Source organism: Amia ocellicauda, chromosome 3 (assembly GCF_036373705.1).
Source record: "Amia ocellicauda isolate fAmiCal2 chromosome 3, fAmiCal2.hap1, whole genome shotgun sequence".
In the NCBI taxonomy this organism is placed as follows: Eukaryota; Metazoa; Chordata; class Actinopteri; order Amiiformes; family Amiidae; genus Amia; species Amia ocellicauda.
Window position 1 is genome coordinate 38,956,430 of NC_089852.1, and position 16,225 is coordinate 38,972,654.

At 34.8% G+C, this 16,225-nt stretch overlaps 2 protein-coding genes across 2 annotated transcripts; one reads left to right on the plus strand and one right to left on the minus strand.

Moving 5' to 3' along the window:
* The first annotated feature begins 459 nt into the window (after positions 1 to 459).
* rab30 (RAB30, member RAS oncogene family) lies at positions 460 to 10,499 on the plus strand. Its single transcript, XM_066699382.1, has 5 exons — positions 460 to 636; positions 4,354 to 4,454; positions 5,588 to 5,671; positions 6,291 to 6,474; positions 6,938 to 10,499. Exons 2-5 carry the CDS (start codon positions 4,362 to 4,364, stop codon positions 7,186 to 7,188), a joined length of 612 nt encoding a protein of 203 aa, XP_066555479.1. The 5' UTR covers positions 460 to 636; positions 4,354 to 4,361; the 3' UTR covers positions 7,189 to 10,499.
* A 94-nt stretch (positions 10,500 to 10,593) lies between these two features.
* Positions 10,594 to 15,959, minus strand: ddias (DNA damage-induced apoptosis suppressor). The gene is made up of 4 exons (XM_066699370.1): positions 15,412 to 15,959; positions 14,946 to 15,107; positions 14,554 to 14,659; positions 10,594 to 13,969 (listed from the first exon to the last, which is right to left on the minus strand). The coding sequence occupies exons 1-4, from the start codon at positions 15,522 to 15,524 to the stop codon at positions 11,570 to 11,572; spliced, it is 2,781 nt and encodes a 926-aa protein (XP_066555467.1). The 5' UTR covers positions 15,525 to 15,959; the 3' UTR covers positions 10,594 to 11,569.
* Between the last annotated feature and the right edge of the window lie 266 nt (positions 15,960 to 16,225).

The following is a 16,225-nucleotide window of genomic DNA, read 5'->3' on the forward strand; positions in this document are numbered from 1 at the left end:
CACGGTGGAAATTAAATATTAGAGCTACTTCTTGACTAGTATCGATGTCCCTTTCTACCCAAGGGTCTCATTATAATATAGACGTAGTCATATATTCAGAATGAATCAATGTGTACAGTACTACATTAATGCTAACATAAACAGCACATGCATTCACTTTTAATTAACTTTATACAATTATAAAGGTGTGATAGACCAGAAAACCACGAAACACATTTTAATCCAATATATCACATATTTGTTTTCTATTTTCGGTCATTGTTATTTGTTTCCAAAATCAATGCAACTGGATGTGCACCGTTATTTTCTGTCGATAACGCTAGTGGGAAACGTAGTGCTTCTGTAGTAGGTCGCTCTTGGCTCAAGCGGTGTGTGACACAGTGCAGACTACAAATCCCACAATCCCCAGCAATGCGCTTTCCTGAGCATGGCAGTTGTCCTCCCATGGAAAAGGAATGATGTCATTGTTAAAAAGCAAAGGAAACTCCACTGCAATCATTGTGCAACATTGGAACTAACCTCTGAACGCTGATTGTGGTGAACTGCAGGACGGGGAGACAAGTTAAAGAATCATTCGTGTTACAGGCCTATTTCATGAATAATAAATAGTTTATATCTGGGGAAATCCCCATTTTGGTAAGTGCAAACATGTTTTTAAAGCAAGAACCTCAGCATTTCAATAATGGTTAAAAAAAAATTCTAGAAAAAAGTGAAAAGAAGGGTGGAACCATAATTTTTTATTTTTAAGAAGTAACAGAATATGCATTATGTATACATGAATAGAAATAGCTCCGCTAAATATTTGTATACGTTTTTTTTTTTAGTAGCATTATTGCGATGGCTGTTTCTTTATATATTTTGCATGAATTGTTGTTGACCAACTACACATTTAACAACGTTTATGGGGGAAACATATAGCTAGAAATATGAATGTTCAAAATGGATACATTATTGTTTTAGTTAATATTTTATATAGTTTTATGCAGTTAGCACGATTCGTTAAAAAGGAACATGTACACATTATTGTGGTAAACAATACAACATTGCTATTGATTATATACTCAATTCAACTTTACAAAGGCAGTTATTACAAGCATTATTTATGAAGGAAACAAACATGTATATTTTGGCATTAAAGTTATCAACTTGTTATCATAGCGTGTTTTGCTAATTATTTAATGGGAACTGAAAAACAAACTAGTCTGCATTTGTAGTAGTGGTAATACTAATAATTATGATAATATTAATAATAAGTATTAGCAGATGTTGTAATTAATATTAATAATTTAGCTGGGGTACATATTGTTGTATTTAGATACAATAAAATGCATGTTTGTATTAATAAACAGTACTTTTAAGAGACTAACCATAACAGCTTCTTACTTTGAAGTCAAGGGTTAGGAAGTGATTGATGGAATTTGATTATATATATATATATATATATATATATATATATATATATATATATATATATATATCAGATTGAGGTCTACTTATTTGTAAGGTATATGGTATGGCCAGTCTTTATGTCAGTATTTTGCTTTAGCTTTCATGTGACTGTACTTTTGATCTGACCACTCTTAGATCTTTCCACTGTTAGATCACTGACCTTTACTTCCCTTCCGTGTAGTACAAAGACTTAGGTGAAAAATGTAGGTTGTAGCTACCAGAAATACTGGACGTTTTATTCTTGGTATGTGTATCTGTGAAGTGTTGTTACAGGAGTTATAATTACAAACCGTTCAGGAATTGGGTGGGTTTACATCCCACCCTAGTGACATGTGAACTGAATTTGGTGATGACACTTTACCATCTTCTGCTGGGTAGTGCACTTCACTGAAACTGTTGGGAAATTTGGCTTAATTTATTAATATCTCCTGATAGTGTTGAGGTCCGAATTGACATGTGCTTGTAAAGCTTAGGAGACTGCAGAAAGAGGTCTGAGTTGATATACCTGCACATTCAGAGAACTTTTTAAAACAAATTTCCTCTCAAGCAGCGTAAGCTGGAGTCAATTTTATGTTTCTTACCAATCTGGCATCTCAGCAGCAGCTTATTTGATCAATGAACTTGTGTTTCTTTAGTCCTGAATATTTGTTTATATCACTGTATAAATTAAATTACAGCCTGATGAGCTATTCAATGCAGCCTATAGTGCAATGATGTTCTAATGCTTTGAATAAAAATGTATAGCATTTAAAGGAACTTATATTCAGTTCCTGTACCGCTGCTTGTTTTCCTTCTTTGTTTTATATTGTTCCTTTGGTAGCTGCCAGAAATCCTGTCTAATGGAATGTGTTAAGTTTCTTTATGGCAGTCCCTTCAGCATCTTACCATATAGCCTTGACAACGTGGAGACTCACAAAGAGAGCTCTGCCATAGCAACACATTGGATCTACTGTCAAATTAACAAAACCTTTGACTTTGTACCAATGAAATACCATGGGGTTGTTGCTTTTGAACCTACAGATAAAGAAAAGCATTGAAAACTAGCCCTTCCCCCCCATCACACAGCTACTTCTGTATTCAGAAGATTTGTGGTTTTGTTTACATATTGTTTGATATTTTGCTTGGATTATTTCCTAAAATTCTGCAGTATTGAAAAACAGACTGAGGTTCTTCAAACAATGCCACTTTGACTTTCCATCTTGCAGAACATTTGAATAAAATGTTATCCATATTAATTAGGCTATATGATAAATAAACTAGCTTGGGTTCCTCCCACAAGCTTGTATTACATTTAACGTAAAGGAGATGTCAGCTCAAATGTGCTAATTCTAGCAGTTGGTGCTACAAATGAGTCAGTAAAGAAGATATAATTCACGGAAAACAATTACATCATGACTAACAGGCATAATGTAAGTTACAGTTTACAGTACAATAATGATGTAGTTATGACATCAACATCTCTGGTCCTGGAGAACCACAGTGCCTTCTGGTTTTTGTTTTATCCATTGTTAACTAAGTAGTTGAGCTAACTATTGGGCTTAATTAGTCAAACCTCCCATGTGTTCAAGGTATCCAGTGATTGATGATTTAGAGAGACATGTCAAATCTGCAGGATTGTGGCTGTCCAGGAAGAGGGTTGGCCACCCCTGCCCTATAAATATACTAGTTTGTTTTCAAGCACATGATTTGTTGAGTGAGTTGCAGAAATCATTTTAAAACCAAGTTTTTCACAGTGAATATCTTCTAAAGTATCTGTTTGTGTTGCTGTTTGTTTTATTAAGTATTTAGGCTGATAACAGACTCAAGACCAAGACTGTTGATCAAATGTTGATCATAATATTATGTGATTTTAATTTTAACTTGATATTTTATCCAATTTCATTTTGAATTACAAATGTTGATATGTAACTTATATTTCTGTTTGGAAGCAGGTTTCTGAGCTTTTGTTATATTTTCCTTCATCTTTTTTGTATATTTCAAATATTGTGGTGAAGTTGAAAATGAATAATTTGAATTCAGTTTTTGTTTTTGTTTTGAAATAGAGCAGGGTTAAATCATGTGTGTACAGCTGATTTTATTTACATACTCTAGTATTTTTATTTAGAATAACTTTCTACTTCTGTAGAAGGATGCTTCAGGCTCTCACATGCTATTTATTACTTGCCTACACCATTTCATAATTCCCATATTGCTTTCCTTCTAGTCTGTTTTCATTCAGTAGGCTATATGTATTTACATCAGCTTTACTACTATGAAATTGCTTGAATTATCTTACTCAAAAAACAACAGGATTTTATTCCAGCAGGCAACTAGGTCAGGGTTAGCTTGACCGAAGTTATTATTGTGGCAGGATAGGTAATTATTAATATTATCTGAATTTTGGCCTTTTTGTAATCCAGCCCTGTTTTCTAGCAGCTGTATATAATTCTTGATTTCAAACTTTATTTCACACTTTTAGTTTTCAAACTTCTTAGTTTCAGCTTCATGTTTCTTATTAAAACTTGTCTGCATATGTTGGGTTTGCTATTTACCAGATTTGAATGTTTCAATGTATTATTTTGTGTGGTGGGTGTACTGTTTGAATTATATTTAGAATCATTTGGCTGCTTATGGCATTTACAGTAAATAGGTGGGCCATGCATGTATCTGTTGAATTGTCTATTTAATTTTACTTAGGATTGGAATTAGTCTTTACAGTGTCAACAAGAAGAGCATAGTTTGTTTTCCCTTTATCAAGCACATTTATTGCTGCTACGTTTTCAGATTTAATAAATAATTGCGGTATATTTGAAGTACATGCAAGATGCAAGTAGGTTAATGGTAAACTTATATTCAGTATAATTCTCAACATCCCATGAAAAATTAGTTACTATCAATACCCTGTTTCTTGCCCTTTCTCCACAGCTGTTTAAATGAGCATGGAAGATTATGACTACCTGTTTAAAATCGTTTTAATAGGAAATGCTGGTGTGGGAAAGACCTGCTTAGTGCGCCGGTTTACTCAGGTTGGTAAACCTTTTCAAACTTGGCCTTCACAGATTTGTTAAGCTATTTTTAGTAATTTGTGTTGCTCATTAGGGGGTTAATTATGCAGTTAAGAGAGTTATAATATTCCCTTTTTTGAGAGAAAGTGTTAACATGAACAATTCACAAAAATGTTGTTTAATAATTGTTAACAGCTTCTAATCATCATTGTAATGATGATTAGTGACAGTGACATATAACAGAATACAGAGCAGGCTTTGATTTACAAAGGGAGGTAACACATTTTTAACTGAATCCCCTTTTCTTTTTCATTTTTCTTTTTCTTTCACAATTTCATGATTGTTTTTTGTTATACAACATATTTGTTAGATTCCCCTTCTTTGTTATGGGCAGCAATAATGATTTTTTTTTAATATAATGATCTTGTGCAAGATTAGTAGACTGAAAAAGTTCACTGACTCGGTCACCGCAGACCAGTTTAACATTTAACATCTGTTGCTAATCTCCATCATATTCATTATGTTTTTATTTTTGAATCAACCAGTTTTCTCTCTCCACATCAGAATGAAATGTTTATTCAATGTTTTTTGTACACATTTTGTATAATTGTATTAATATGATTCAGATACAAATCCGTGCATGGAGAACTTGGCAGGACATCTTTAATATCATATGGTATTTTATCTAGGAAAACAATCTTCATGTAATACTCTAGTTGTGTTGATCATTAAGGTTCTTCAAGATTCAGAGAATGTAACATTTCTTATCACTGTTGAGCAAACTGATCCAGACAGATATTGCAGTTATAAAGAAGTTATATACATATTTTTATGTTTACTCTGGCTTGGGCTAATGAAATCGCATTTTTCAACTATAATAGAATCCCTTTACTGTCACGTACCATAGAACAGAGGCTCAGAGGACAAAAGCCAAACCTAAGACCTAGTCAGGTTCAATACCTTCTCACTTAATGGAATTCAAAGTAATATACCTTGTGTGAGATTAAGGGCAGGCAAAATTAAACATTCCTTAGAACAAAACATTCCTGTTGTCTTTCATGTACTGGTTGGTTCTCTTTTTCTTAATTTACTTACTTGGGATCACATATTTGATCATGTTTTTATTTTTCCTTAATTTCTCTGCTGACTTAAAGGGCCTATTCCCACCAGGACAAGGGGCAACAATAGGTGTTGACTTTATGATTAAAACAGTTGAAATCAAAGGAGAAAAAGTAAAGGTGAGTGTGGCATTGTCCTTGTTTTTCTAAAGACTTTACTTAAGTGACTTTCCTCATTCTTCAGTTTTTGTTTCTCCAAATCTCTCCATTGCTTAATTGCAGAAATTGATATTAGCAACATAGTGAAACATAATAATGTACAGCTTTTATTTGTGTGTATGAATACAGATGGTTATAGCTGAAGTACATTTTTGCTTAACATTACAATAAAAAGGCTGACTATTCTTTAAAAAAAATGATTGACTCCTGGAATTCATTCAGCACATGTCTGGTTATGTGTGTTGTGTTCCGAATAGGTTATTTTCTGTATTTCAGAGCTATGCGGTTGTGTGGGTTTACTTAGCTTTAGTGAAAGTACCTATAATCCTGCACACACTATTACTTGTCTCCCACAAATACTTTAATCGGTTATTTTCAATAGAAAAGAACAAAACAACATTCCAGTCCGAGTCACAGATACTAGATTTTCCCAGCACGGTGATATCATTGTCAATAGAGTGTGTGTGTGTGTACATTTTATATTGATTCTCATTTGAAAAAAACAACAACTATTGTTTACAGAAGTCAGTTTTAACATGAGGGTTACTATTAATGTGATTGACACTGAAATGTCACACAGCTCCAGATCTGGGACACGGCAGGGCAGGAGAGATTCCGGTCCATCACTCAGAGTTACTACCGCAGCGCTAATGCCCTCATCCTGACCTATGACATCACCTGCGAGGAGTCCTTCCGATGTCTCCCCGAGTGGCTGAGAGAGATCGAGCAGTATGCCAGCAACAAAGTTGTGACCATCTTAGTAGGTAAGATGTTTTGTTGTTTTCACGAATAGTACTGTAATAGACATTGTGTTAGATTGTCTTTCAGTGGTTCAGGTTAAGCTCACACACTCACAGACTGCAGCCACTTGATTAGAGATGATAAGCTTTGGGCCCAATTATGAGTGTATTATGACTTGGGCACCTTTCATAATAGAGTTGTAAAATCTGATTGGTATTGAAATGGGAGGGAAACAATGGAAACATTATGAAAAAAATGTAATAGTGTAATATTGACACAGAAAATGCCTGAATGGATCTTTTGTTGCCCGCGTATTACTTTAAATGCACAGTAATGCAGTACAGAAGTAGAGAACAGCAAGCAGCTAGTAATCAGTAACAAGTGTTCTTAGTTTTATGAACAAGGATAACACAAGTTACCAATTAGTATCTTGGAATGATCATGAGAAAATATCCTTTTTTAATATCCATCTTATTTTTTGTCCAGGGAATAAAATTGACTTGGCAGAGAAGAGGGAAGTTCCCCGGCAAAGGGCAGAAGAATTTGCAGAATCCCAAAACATGCATTACCTGGAGACATCAGCCAAGGAATCCGATAACGTGGAGAAACTCTTCTTGGACCTTGCCTGCGAACTAATCCGTGAGGCCAAACAAAACACACTGGTCAATAATGTAGCCTCTCCAATGCCTGGGGAAGGCAAGAGTATAAACTACTTGAACTGCTGCAGCTTCAATTAAGAGTCAGTGTGGCACAAAACAGCTGTTAATGTCAAAATCCCACCGGGAAGTGAAGATGGAAAAGAATATCTGTCACTCTCTTCTGTTGAAGCATAAAGGTGATTTCTGTTGCTTCAGTGTGGAAGACCAATTCCTTGCCTCTCCAGTGAACCGTGGTGTACTGTTAATGGGGATTTGGAACAGCCTGACATGAATCTGTTTAATCCTCCCAGTGCTTAACATCAGGAAGATTCCATGTCTTTTTGAAACCATGGAAGGAAGCATAGTCAGTCAACATGAGAATTTAATTTGTGTTGGAGGATTCTTACAAAGAGCAATATGTTTGCTGTTTCTGGAGGTCATTGAATGATACTTCATTAAAACTCGGCTATTGCAGCGAATGGAATTTGCAATACTTCCCCCAAACTCTGCAAGCAGACAAACATTCCTGACTTTTTTGTGGGGTCAAGCTGAGAGGTAAACAGTCTTTGTGGACATCTAACATTTAATTCAAGCTGCTGTGAAGATGCTTTTCTAGCAGTATTATTATTATTATTTTTGTTGATAGGAAACAGAAATAGTTTGATAATGTAACTATATAGTGTTAATTAAAAATGATAAATAACCACATGGGACAATACATTAGCACACATATGTAATATGTAGTTCATGTCATCCATTCTATACAGCAGAGTTCTCCTGGAGTACTTGAGTAGATTTTATGTCAAGACTAGCATGGTATATTCTGTTATTATGGAAGGAGAGTGCATGTACTGAAAACTTACATTTTTCATTTTACAAGTACTGTTTTCTGTATGAAAGTAAGAGTATCACCATTAATTAAATCAAACCGAATCAAGGACCTTTATGTTTTATCTTTAGATGTTTAATAGGTAATGTGATATGAAGATGAAGCCAGGTTCATTTACAAAAGTCAGTAGGCTGAATTTCTAAAAATGTGCTTACTGTAAAAGTGAATCTGAGCTTTGCTAGTAGAACTGACTCTTACTATTCACGAACCTGGGCTACTATTACTTTGGGCTGATTATATGAATTTGGTTCAAAGTGATACTGCTTAGTGACATAAACCTGTGATTGTCGCATTGTCATCTATTCCATTTGACATAGTGAACCCAAACTTTACACAAAACATATTTTTACCAACACATCTTTTACATATGTATCCCTGCAAATGCAAAAGTGCTGTCTACTTTAATACTCTGACACATAATGAGCAATCTGAAATTAAGGTAAATCAGAAGGAAAGGTAATGTTTTGTGGGATGCAAAATACAATTGTTTCCAGTGTTTCGAAAGGGAGACCGTTGGATGGATTAATTACAATAAGGTTGAATCTTAGAGATGGAAAAGTGGAAAAACAAAAAAACATTCCTTGTCTGGACCAACATAGGGGCTAATGCTAATCAGACTAAGCATTGTCTATTTTGACAGGCAGTTATATAGATGATATAGATGGGTTATATATTATATATGGAATAAGGTTGTCTTGGCAGAATCTCAGGATATAATTTCTGACCCTGATTTTAGGTTTTCTGATTCAGACACTGAACAGTTACCTTCATTGTTCTATAAAATCCACCAACCCAATTTTTTGAAATCCCCTAATCCAGGAATGCCCCAGTGCTTTCCCAGGCCTGGTCACTGCAAAACAAGCCAAACATCCCCAAGGCCTGTTAACTTCCAAAGAAGCATGTGACTTATTTACGCTGTTTAGGACATCAGGCACAACTGATTAGGAACAAAGAGTCTTTGAAGATCAAAATGTATTCAATATTTAAAAAATTAAGTTAAAGGCTATGACGGCATAAGCATATGTCTGACAGGAACAAAACATGATCTGTTTATTTTTTATAGATTCAATTTCACAGTCAGTAATTCAGTAATGTGTAGGATACTAGTTGTTTTGAAGCAGTACATCTGAAAAATAGATGAGTGTTTAAGCTTTAAGAGAAGACTGTTCTCATAAATCTGTTTCCATAAATGTTTGCTGTCTCCCTTCTAAATTAATGTCACTTTCTGTACAAATTACAAGAATCAAAATACTGCTGGTTACTCATCTAATTTATATGGAATCCTGTTTATGTGCTGAACAAAACCTTTCATTTGCTTTTAAATGTATATTTCATATGCCTAATCTCGGTTAATTATTCATTATTTTATTAACTAAAATGGAGGCTTTTGGATGGATTTATTTACAGTGGTCAAAGGTATATATGATTGGCTTGCTTTTTTTAAATGCTAGTTTCTCTTTGGTACAATTATTTTAACACAGCTGTATTCACATGGATGTTATTGTGCACCTTGAATATCTGATCAAATAGTAATAATGAATGAAGAATAAACCTCAAACTCAATGCAGTTCAAGTTCTAAATGAAAGTCTGATTTATTTTGCTGTCTTGCACTCAATTGATTGATTTTCAGTCCTTTCTGTATAGCAACTATAACATTTATCTTAACCTAAATGTTTACAACTGTACTCTATTGCATTAATGCCAAGCTAGCCGTGGAATTGGTTAGCCATAACTGTGGTCTTTATTTAAAATGCAGTCAATTACTATTTTAGTAATCAAATGTATTACAGTAAATAAGAGAGGACTAGCATTGATCATTTGTACAGTCTTGCTTTATGCTTTTAAACAGTATTTAGAGAGTAAACATTTCAATTTTAAAGTCACATGCTGTTTAAATGTTTATTTTGTACCTCAGTTACATATTATGTATTCAGCTGCTTAATTTAAGTGCACTGCATGCACTGTTCCATATCTGTTGAATGTCAAGCTTTACTTTAATGGCATTTGTAATTTGTTTACTTGCCATATCATACAGTATTTTAAGTTGTGTTGATGTTCTTCCAAGCTAGTTTAATATACTACAATTACTCATTAAGTTTCAGCATGTAACAGTGCTGCTCAGTTTTAATTATATTTGTGTTATTACTTTTTTAGCACCATGGTGGAAGGACTATTTACTGATTCTGACCTTTTTAGGGTCATTTTTATATAAAACAAAAATACCTAAAGGACAAAAGCTGTCCTTTTCAGAAGAAGGATATTCGTCCATTATGTTCATTGTGTATTTTGAAACATTAAAGAATGTGAATAGTACTCATTATTATTTTAGTTCAGTAATTTCATGTTTTGTCTAAATGATTTAAGGTATGTTTGTCAAAGTTAAAACTAAATCCCAGAATGTACTTTGTCTGTGGAAGAGTGAATGTAAAATGTACATTTTTTATTTGTATCTGTAATTTTACTAAATGGAGAACTGCTTACCAAGTGTATAAATAAATGTGATAACCCATTATGAACTGACACCTGCTGTGACCACTACTCTGTTCATGTAACCAGACCACAAAAGATGACAATACCAGTTTGCGTTTGGTTCTGGGGTTGTCCTTCTTCCAAAACAGATCTTTAATCTAGTTTACAAAACATGCAGGCTGAGACTACACAATAAGTGAAAACTATTAAACTAATTCACATTGTGTACTGTTGCTTTCGACTCTTTAGGAAAAAACGATGTACAATGCACCAAAGATGTGATAGTTGAGAACAGAATATGCAGTTTTATAGATTTTCAAAGCTTTAATGCCGTATAAAACTATTTGTTTTGTAAGTGACAATCCATTGCCAGATTTATTTAAATGTGTTTCACAGAAGAATGAGTTAAGTAAGATCTGCTATTGATATACTTCTAAAAAAGCAGTTCTTTAAGTATTTAATACCTTTGATAAATAACTCTCTTTAATCTGTTTTACTTTTGTTTCGATACATGGGTTGCCTTGTGCATTATAAGAGCTTGTAATTTAAAGCAGGCAATTCTTGCTTTTAGTCTTGGCTTCCTTCCAACAATGCAGAAAAGAACCACTCCTGAGCCAGGGCCACTCGACTTGGTCATCACTTTAAAGCTTTGGCACAGTGTCTCTCCCCAAGCTGGGCTCAAGACATCGATACATAAACAGTAACTCCTTGTTCAGTGAAGCTGCTCTACATTGAAGCCCTAGCGTTACTTCTCCCTTTCATTTTCTGTTTGATTTATTTGGCAAATGTGAAGACGCGGGTTTCAGGTGTCTCTTTCTTGACAACATTTAACACATTTATCCATCTAGCTTTTAAGTTGCATTTAGATGCATCAAGGCACTTAGATAAATTATGATAACTAGTTATATTTACCCATAATTGTTTTTATTAAAAAAAAAAAAGACAAAGGACAAGTATGTGCAAAGATTGCATGATTATGACGTTTGAATCAATCTTCAAAATGTTCAAATGTAATAGTGACATTCCATCATATGAGGTATATTTTGAAGCAGCACAAGGAAATGCATTTATGCTAACAAATAAATAGGTTACAGTTACATTCAACTTTGCTGGTCTGGGCCTTAACTCAAAGAATTATGTAAGGAATCAGCAAAGAGATCCACTGAGCAGTTAACAGTTATATTATTGGCCTTAGCAGATGGTGTGGAGGGGCTAGAGATACTAAAAGAAATCCTCTCTTTGATCTCAGAATCATTGCTTTTCTTGAATCCTTCCACTGTGGCTGAAGCCTTTCGTTTACTTAAGTCCATGTAATAATCTTTTGGCTTTGGTGCAAAAAGAACAGATTGCCTTTTCGTGAATTGATCTGCTTCTCCTTTCCCTTTAATTTTGCAATAATTGTACCGAATGTTTCTAGATCTTTTGGTCAGTCTCTGTAGTTTTGATATACAAGCATTTTTGGTTACAGAGGATGGGATCACTTCCTCAAAGTCACTTTCAAATTTACTTGAAACACCGTTGTTACTTTTACATTGTTTTACACAATTCCTTTGAACAGTATGTTGTTGATGCTGCTTGTGCAGGGTCAATAAGTTACTTCTAGATGCACAAAGATTTAATCTCCCTTTCCTGTTATTAACTCCAACTGGAAATGTCTGCAAAGGGATACAGTGTTTTGAAACGGGTGTTGACTGGGAATTGGGTATAAAATCCTGAGAATCTGAAAATTCTGAATCTGAGTCATCAAGTCCACGATTGTGTATTTTGTGAGAGCACCTTACAGGGGTTCCCTTTATAACCGGAAGAGAAAGAGCCAGCAGTTGCTGGGGAACAGGGTAACCCCTTGATTGATCATGCTCTTGAACACAAAGAGGTGATTGCAATGGCAATGATATGTTTCCACCCTCTACAACATTGCTGCCATGACGACTGCTGTTAAACAGATCAGCAGAAGCATTGTATACATCTTCTGCACCACTACAGTTGTTTTGCAGCGGATGCTCTTTGCTTACATGGCCTGAATCACACTGCTCATGGTCAGCTGTACAATCTTTCTTGCAATACAATTTGATTTGCCCATTAACTACATCATGCAGGCTGTTTAATTCTGTGGATTCATCCTCAGCACATTTGGTATAATTATTCCTTGAAAAAGCATCAGAATTTGCAGCATCTGAGCATTCTTCCCACTGTTTCTGCTCATGAGACTCCCACACAATGACAGATTTTGGCATTCTGCAGCCTGTTTTACAAAACTGTACACCAGTCTCTTTCTTTTGGACTCCAGATGCACTGGAAACCTGTACATTAAGCACAGAATCAGATTCTCCTCCAGGAGAATGAAATTGGTTTAGTGTTTCATTTTCTGTTCCATTCAATGCATTTGCATATAAACTACCATCGTCTTTATTGAGCATCTCAGCACCTTTTCCAAAAGATCCTGATGAACAATCCAGATTAACTCCCATTGTGATAGCTGTTCCATGCAGACCAGATTCTTTAAAATATTTGTTTAAGTTATTGGATGATTCTGGGGTGCTGCTGTCATGAACATGAGGCAAATTTGTAAACTTGGACGTGCCAAATCCTGGGCTGTTGTTTGTATCCTCTTGCACAGTATTACATATATTGTCATCAGTGGACCATTCAGTATTGTTTTCTACTTTCCTAATAAATTCACTTAGGCTTTCCGAGAATGGGAGTTCTTCCCACGCTAAGGAATTATAGGTCTCGGTCTTTTTAGCAAAACATGCTTCCCCTTGAGAAAAAGAGATCTCATCATTCCTTCCAGAAAACACATGTCCCCAATAATCTGCACTTTGATCATTGTCTCCCTGCATGCTTGACCTACTTTTGTTCAGGTAGTGCAATGGCAGTTTCACCAGCGACAATCTGGATATGTCCGACATAGAAGAGAAGCTACTCTGAACAACATTTTCAAAAGGGTTCTCACTATTTTCCCTTTTGCTTGAATCATTGCGCTTCCTCTTTTCACCCTTGTTCATTGTGTTGTAATTGGAAGGCAGAGACTGAAGGGATGCACGATAGGAAGAGTTCAAAATGCAATGATTTTTCTGAGACCTTGGAGACTTCTTTTCCCATTGTGAATAAATGGTTGTTTCTTGGTTCTGTTGAAAGCTATAATATTCTTCTGCGGATGAAGTGATTATTCCAGGTGAGTGTTCCCAAGGCCGTATACATTGATCTTCTTTACTCTCTTGTGTGAATGATTGTCCACTGTGTGCCAATGAGCTGTGAAAGCAGGTCAACCCTGTAGAACTATCTTGCTCTGCTACATCTGGAAAGCTTCCAAGTTGCTCTGAAATGCTGTGAAGGCTTGCAGCAGGAACTGCCTGTAACAGTTTCTTAAAGTAGCTGATCACAGTGCAGTGTACAACAGCAGTATTCGGCAAAGCAATCTGGCAGGCAACAAACTGTCCTGTGTATCGGTTGCTGTTGAGTGAGGTCTGAATCTTTCTTTCAGCAAACCAGGGGTATTCTCTCATTTGGTTTCTGGACAACTGTTAAAAGTAAGCAAAATAAATAAGTACTTTAAATCTGTTACTAAATATATCAGTGGTGGGCTTCTGTATTCCAATAGAAGTATGCTTATGCAGGTTGTATAGCATATATATACATATACAAATACACAAGTCACTTTGTATTGCACTTGTATTTTTAAGTCTGACAATAAATAAATAAATAAATATTATTATTATTATTAACAATAATAATAATAATAATAATAGTATACATCTCAAACACATGTTAATTTATGTACCAAAAAAGTTATTCATTTTAGTAGCCAACAAAAACAGGAAGAAATGGTGGTGCAGGACCAGGGTTGACAAGCCCTAGCAGCCTATAATTTACTGCACATTAGAAGTAATATTAAATCTAGTACATAATCCCTGAATTAATGAAAACATGATAGTCCTTTACCAGAAAATAGTAGCAATAAAGATTAATATAGTTTAATTTGTTTAGACAGGAATTGGTTTTGATTATTTTTTGCAGAACAAAAATGTAATTAAAGCCTAGAGCAAGTATGTGATTGGTTAAAATTACTTATCTATTTTAAAAAAATCAATACATTTTAACTTACCCTCAGTCCAAATATGAAACTTCTTCCAACAAAGCAATCTTCTACGGCCTGGATTAAAATCTTTTGCACATGATCACCCACTTCTTGCTTTACTTCCTCCACAAATCTAAACACACCCAAAAATCAGGTTAATATTTCCAATTGGCAAGTGTTTAGCATTAACTATCGTTTCAATACATCTTTCTGAAGCACTGTATAATGTATCCGGCACTTTTCATCATACTTAAAATCAACAGCTGCAGTATTTTATGTATCAGTCATAGATCAGGAAGACCAGAAATAACATAATTGTACTAGCGTAACCTTGAATGAATGGAGTAAACTTGGCATCTTTCTTTATTTTGCAATGCTGCTTCTTGCCTAATTAAAAGAAATAGGAAACTGATTTCTACCTTTGAAGAAATCCAGCAGAAACACCAAAGTAAGGATCCAAACAGCTCCCAAAAACTGATAATCTTAATATGTCACTGTCTTTGGCCACACTGAAGGACAGCCTATATCTGTAACTAATATTATGAACTTCACAGGTGAAACCACACTTTTTACAACTGTATCTGTAAATAAAAAATAAAAACAAGTTACTTCAGTATTTGCCACTTTAATAATTTCACTTAAGAGCTCAGCCATAACTTATGTTCCTGCAAAAACAAAAACTGTTTATAGTTTAAGAGCCATAAAACATATATTAGTATGAGGTGACAAGAACTTCCATATACAAAACGTTTTTATGAATTTAAATGATTAATTATATGATAACTATTGGATTGTCATGTTTTGCATTTGTATTTTAATCCTTACAATGTATCTATTAAAAGAAATACGTTTATAAGTATTACTTGTAACAATCAGTATCCTTACCTAGAATCTCTCATGAACAACCTGGACACGCAGTTCTTACAGCAGGGATAGAGAATACAGGTATCTTGGAGAGACAAAACTGAAGCATTGATCAGTGTTCTCCCATTAGACATTTGGTCACAACAAAAGTATCACCAACCTTCACCTCACTTGGTGGATTTCTTGCAACTTGTGCTGCTTTTTGTTTTTCGCATTATGCTGTACAATATACAATCCTTAAAGTATGTATCAGTCATATATTAATTATATTTAACACAGCTCTGTATAAACATGTATAATGCAGCTGTGCATTCTAATGAGCTACTTTGGATAAATACGTCGGCTAAACCAAATAGTTTAGGATCTATAAAGACTGAAACATATGTACAGATTTACAAAACTACCGTGTAAAACAAAACAAACTTGAAAAACAAGTCTGGCTACTATCTCTTTCAAATTTTCCGAAAAATGCAAACAGCCAATCAAGTCTTTCACATACAAGCCTCCCAAACCAATTCACGGCAGTGGCGCGAACCAATCAAAATCAACTGTGAGGAAAGGGGGCGGGGTTTAAGCCTTGGCAACCAGGCGACCACCTTAACGATATTGGTGTGCGACAGCAGTAAAGTACTGATTAGAGTCGTGAACTGTTCCTCTGTTCATTAGGTGTATACAACCCGGTCACGAAACGTGCGAAGATGTTCATTGCGTTTTGTAGGAAATGGTGTTTGTTTAGATGTATAAATCCATATTGAAGGTCCATGTCCATTCTAGTTTTAGACTCATATCTGAAAGTGGAAAATGGTTTTGGTTCTTCAATAGCCAATCGAGAAAC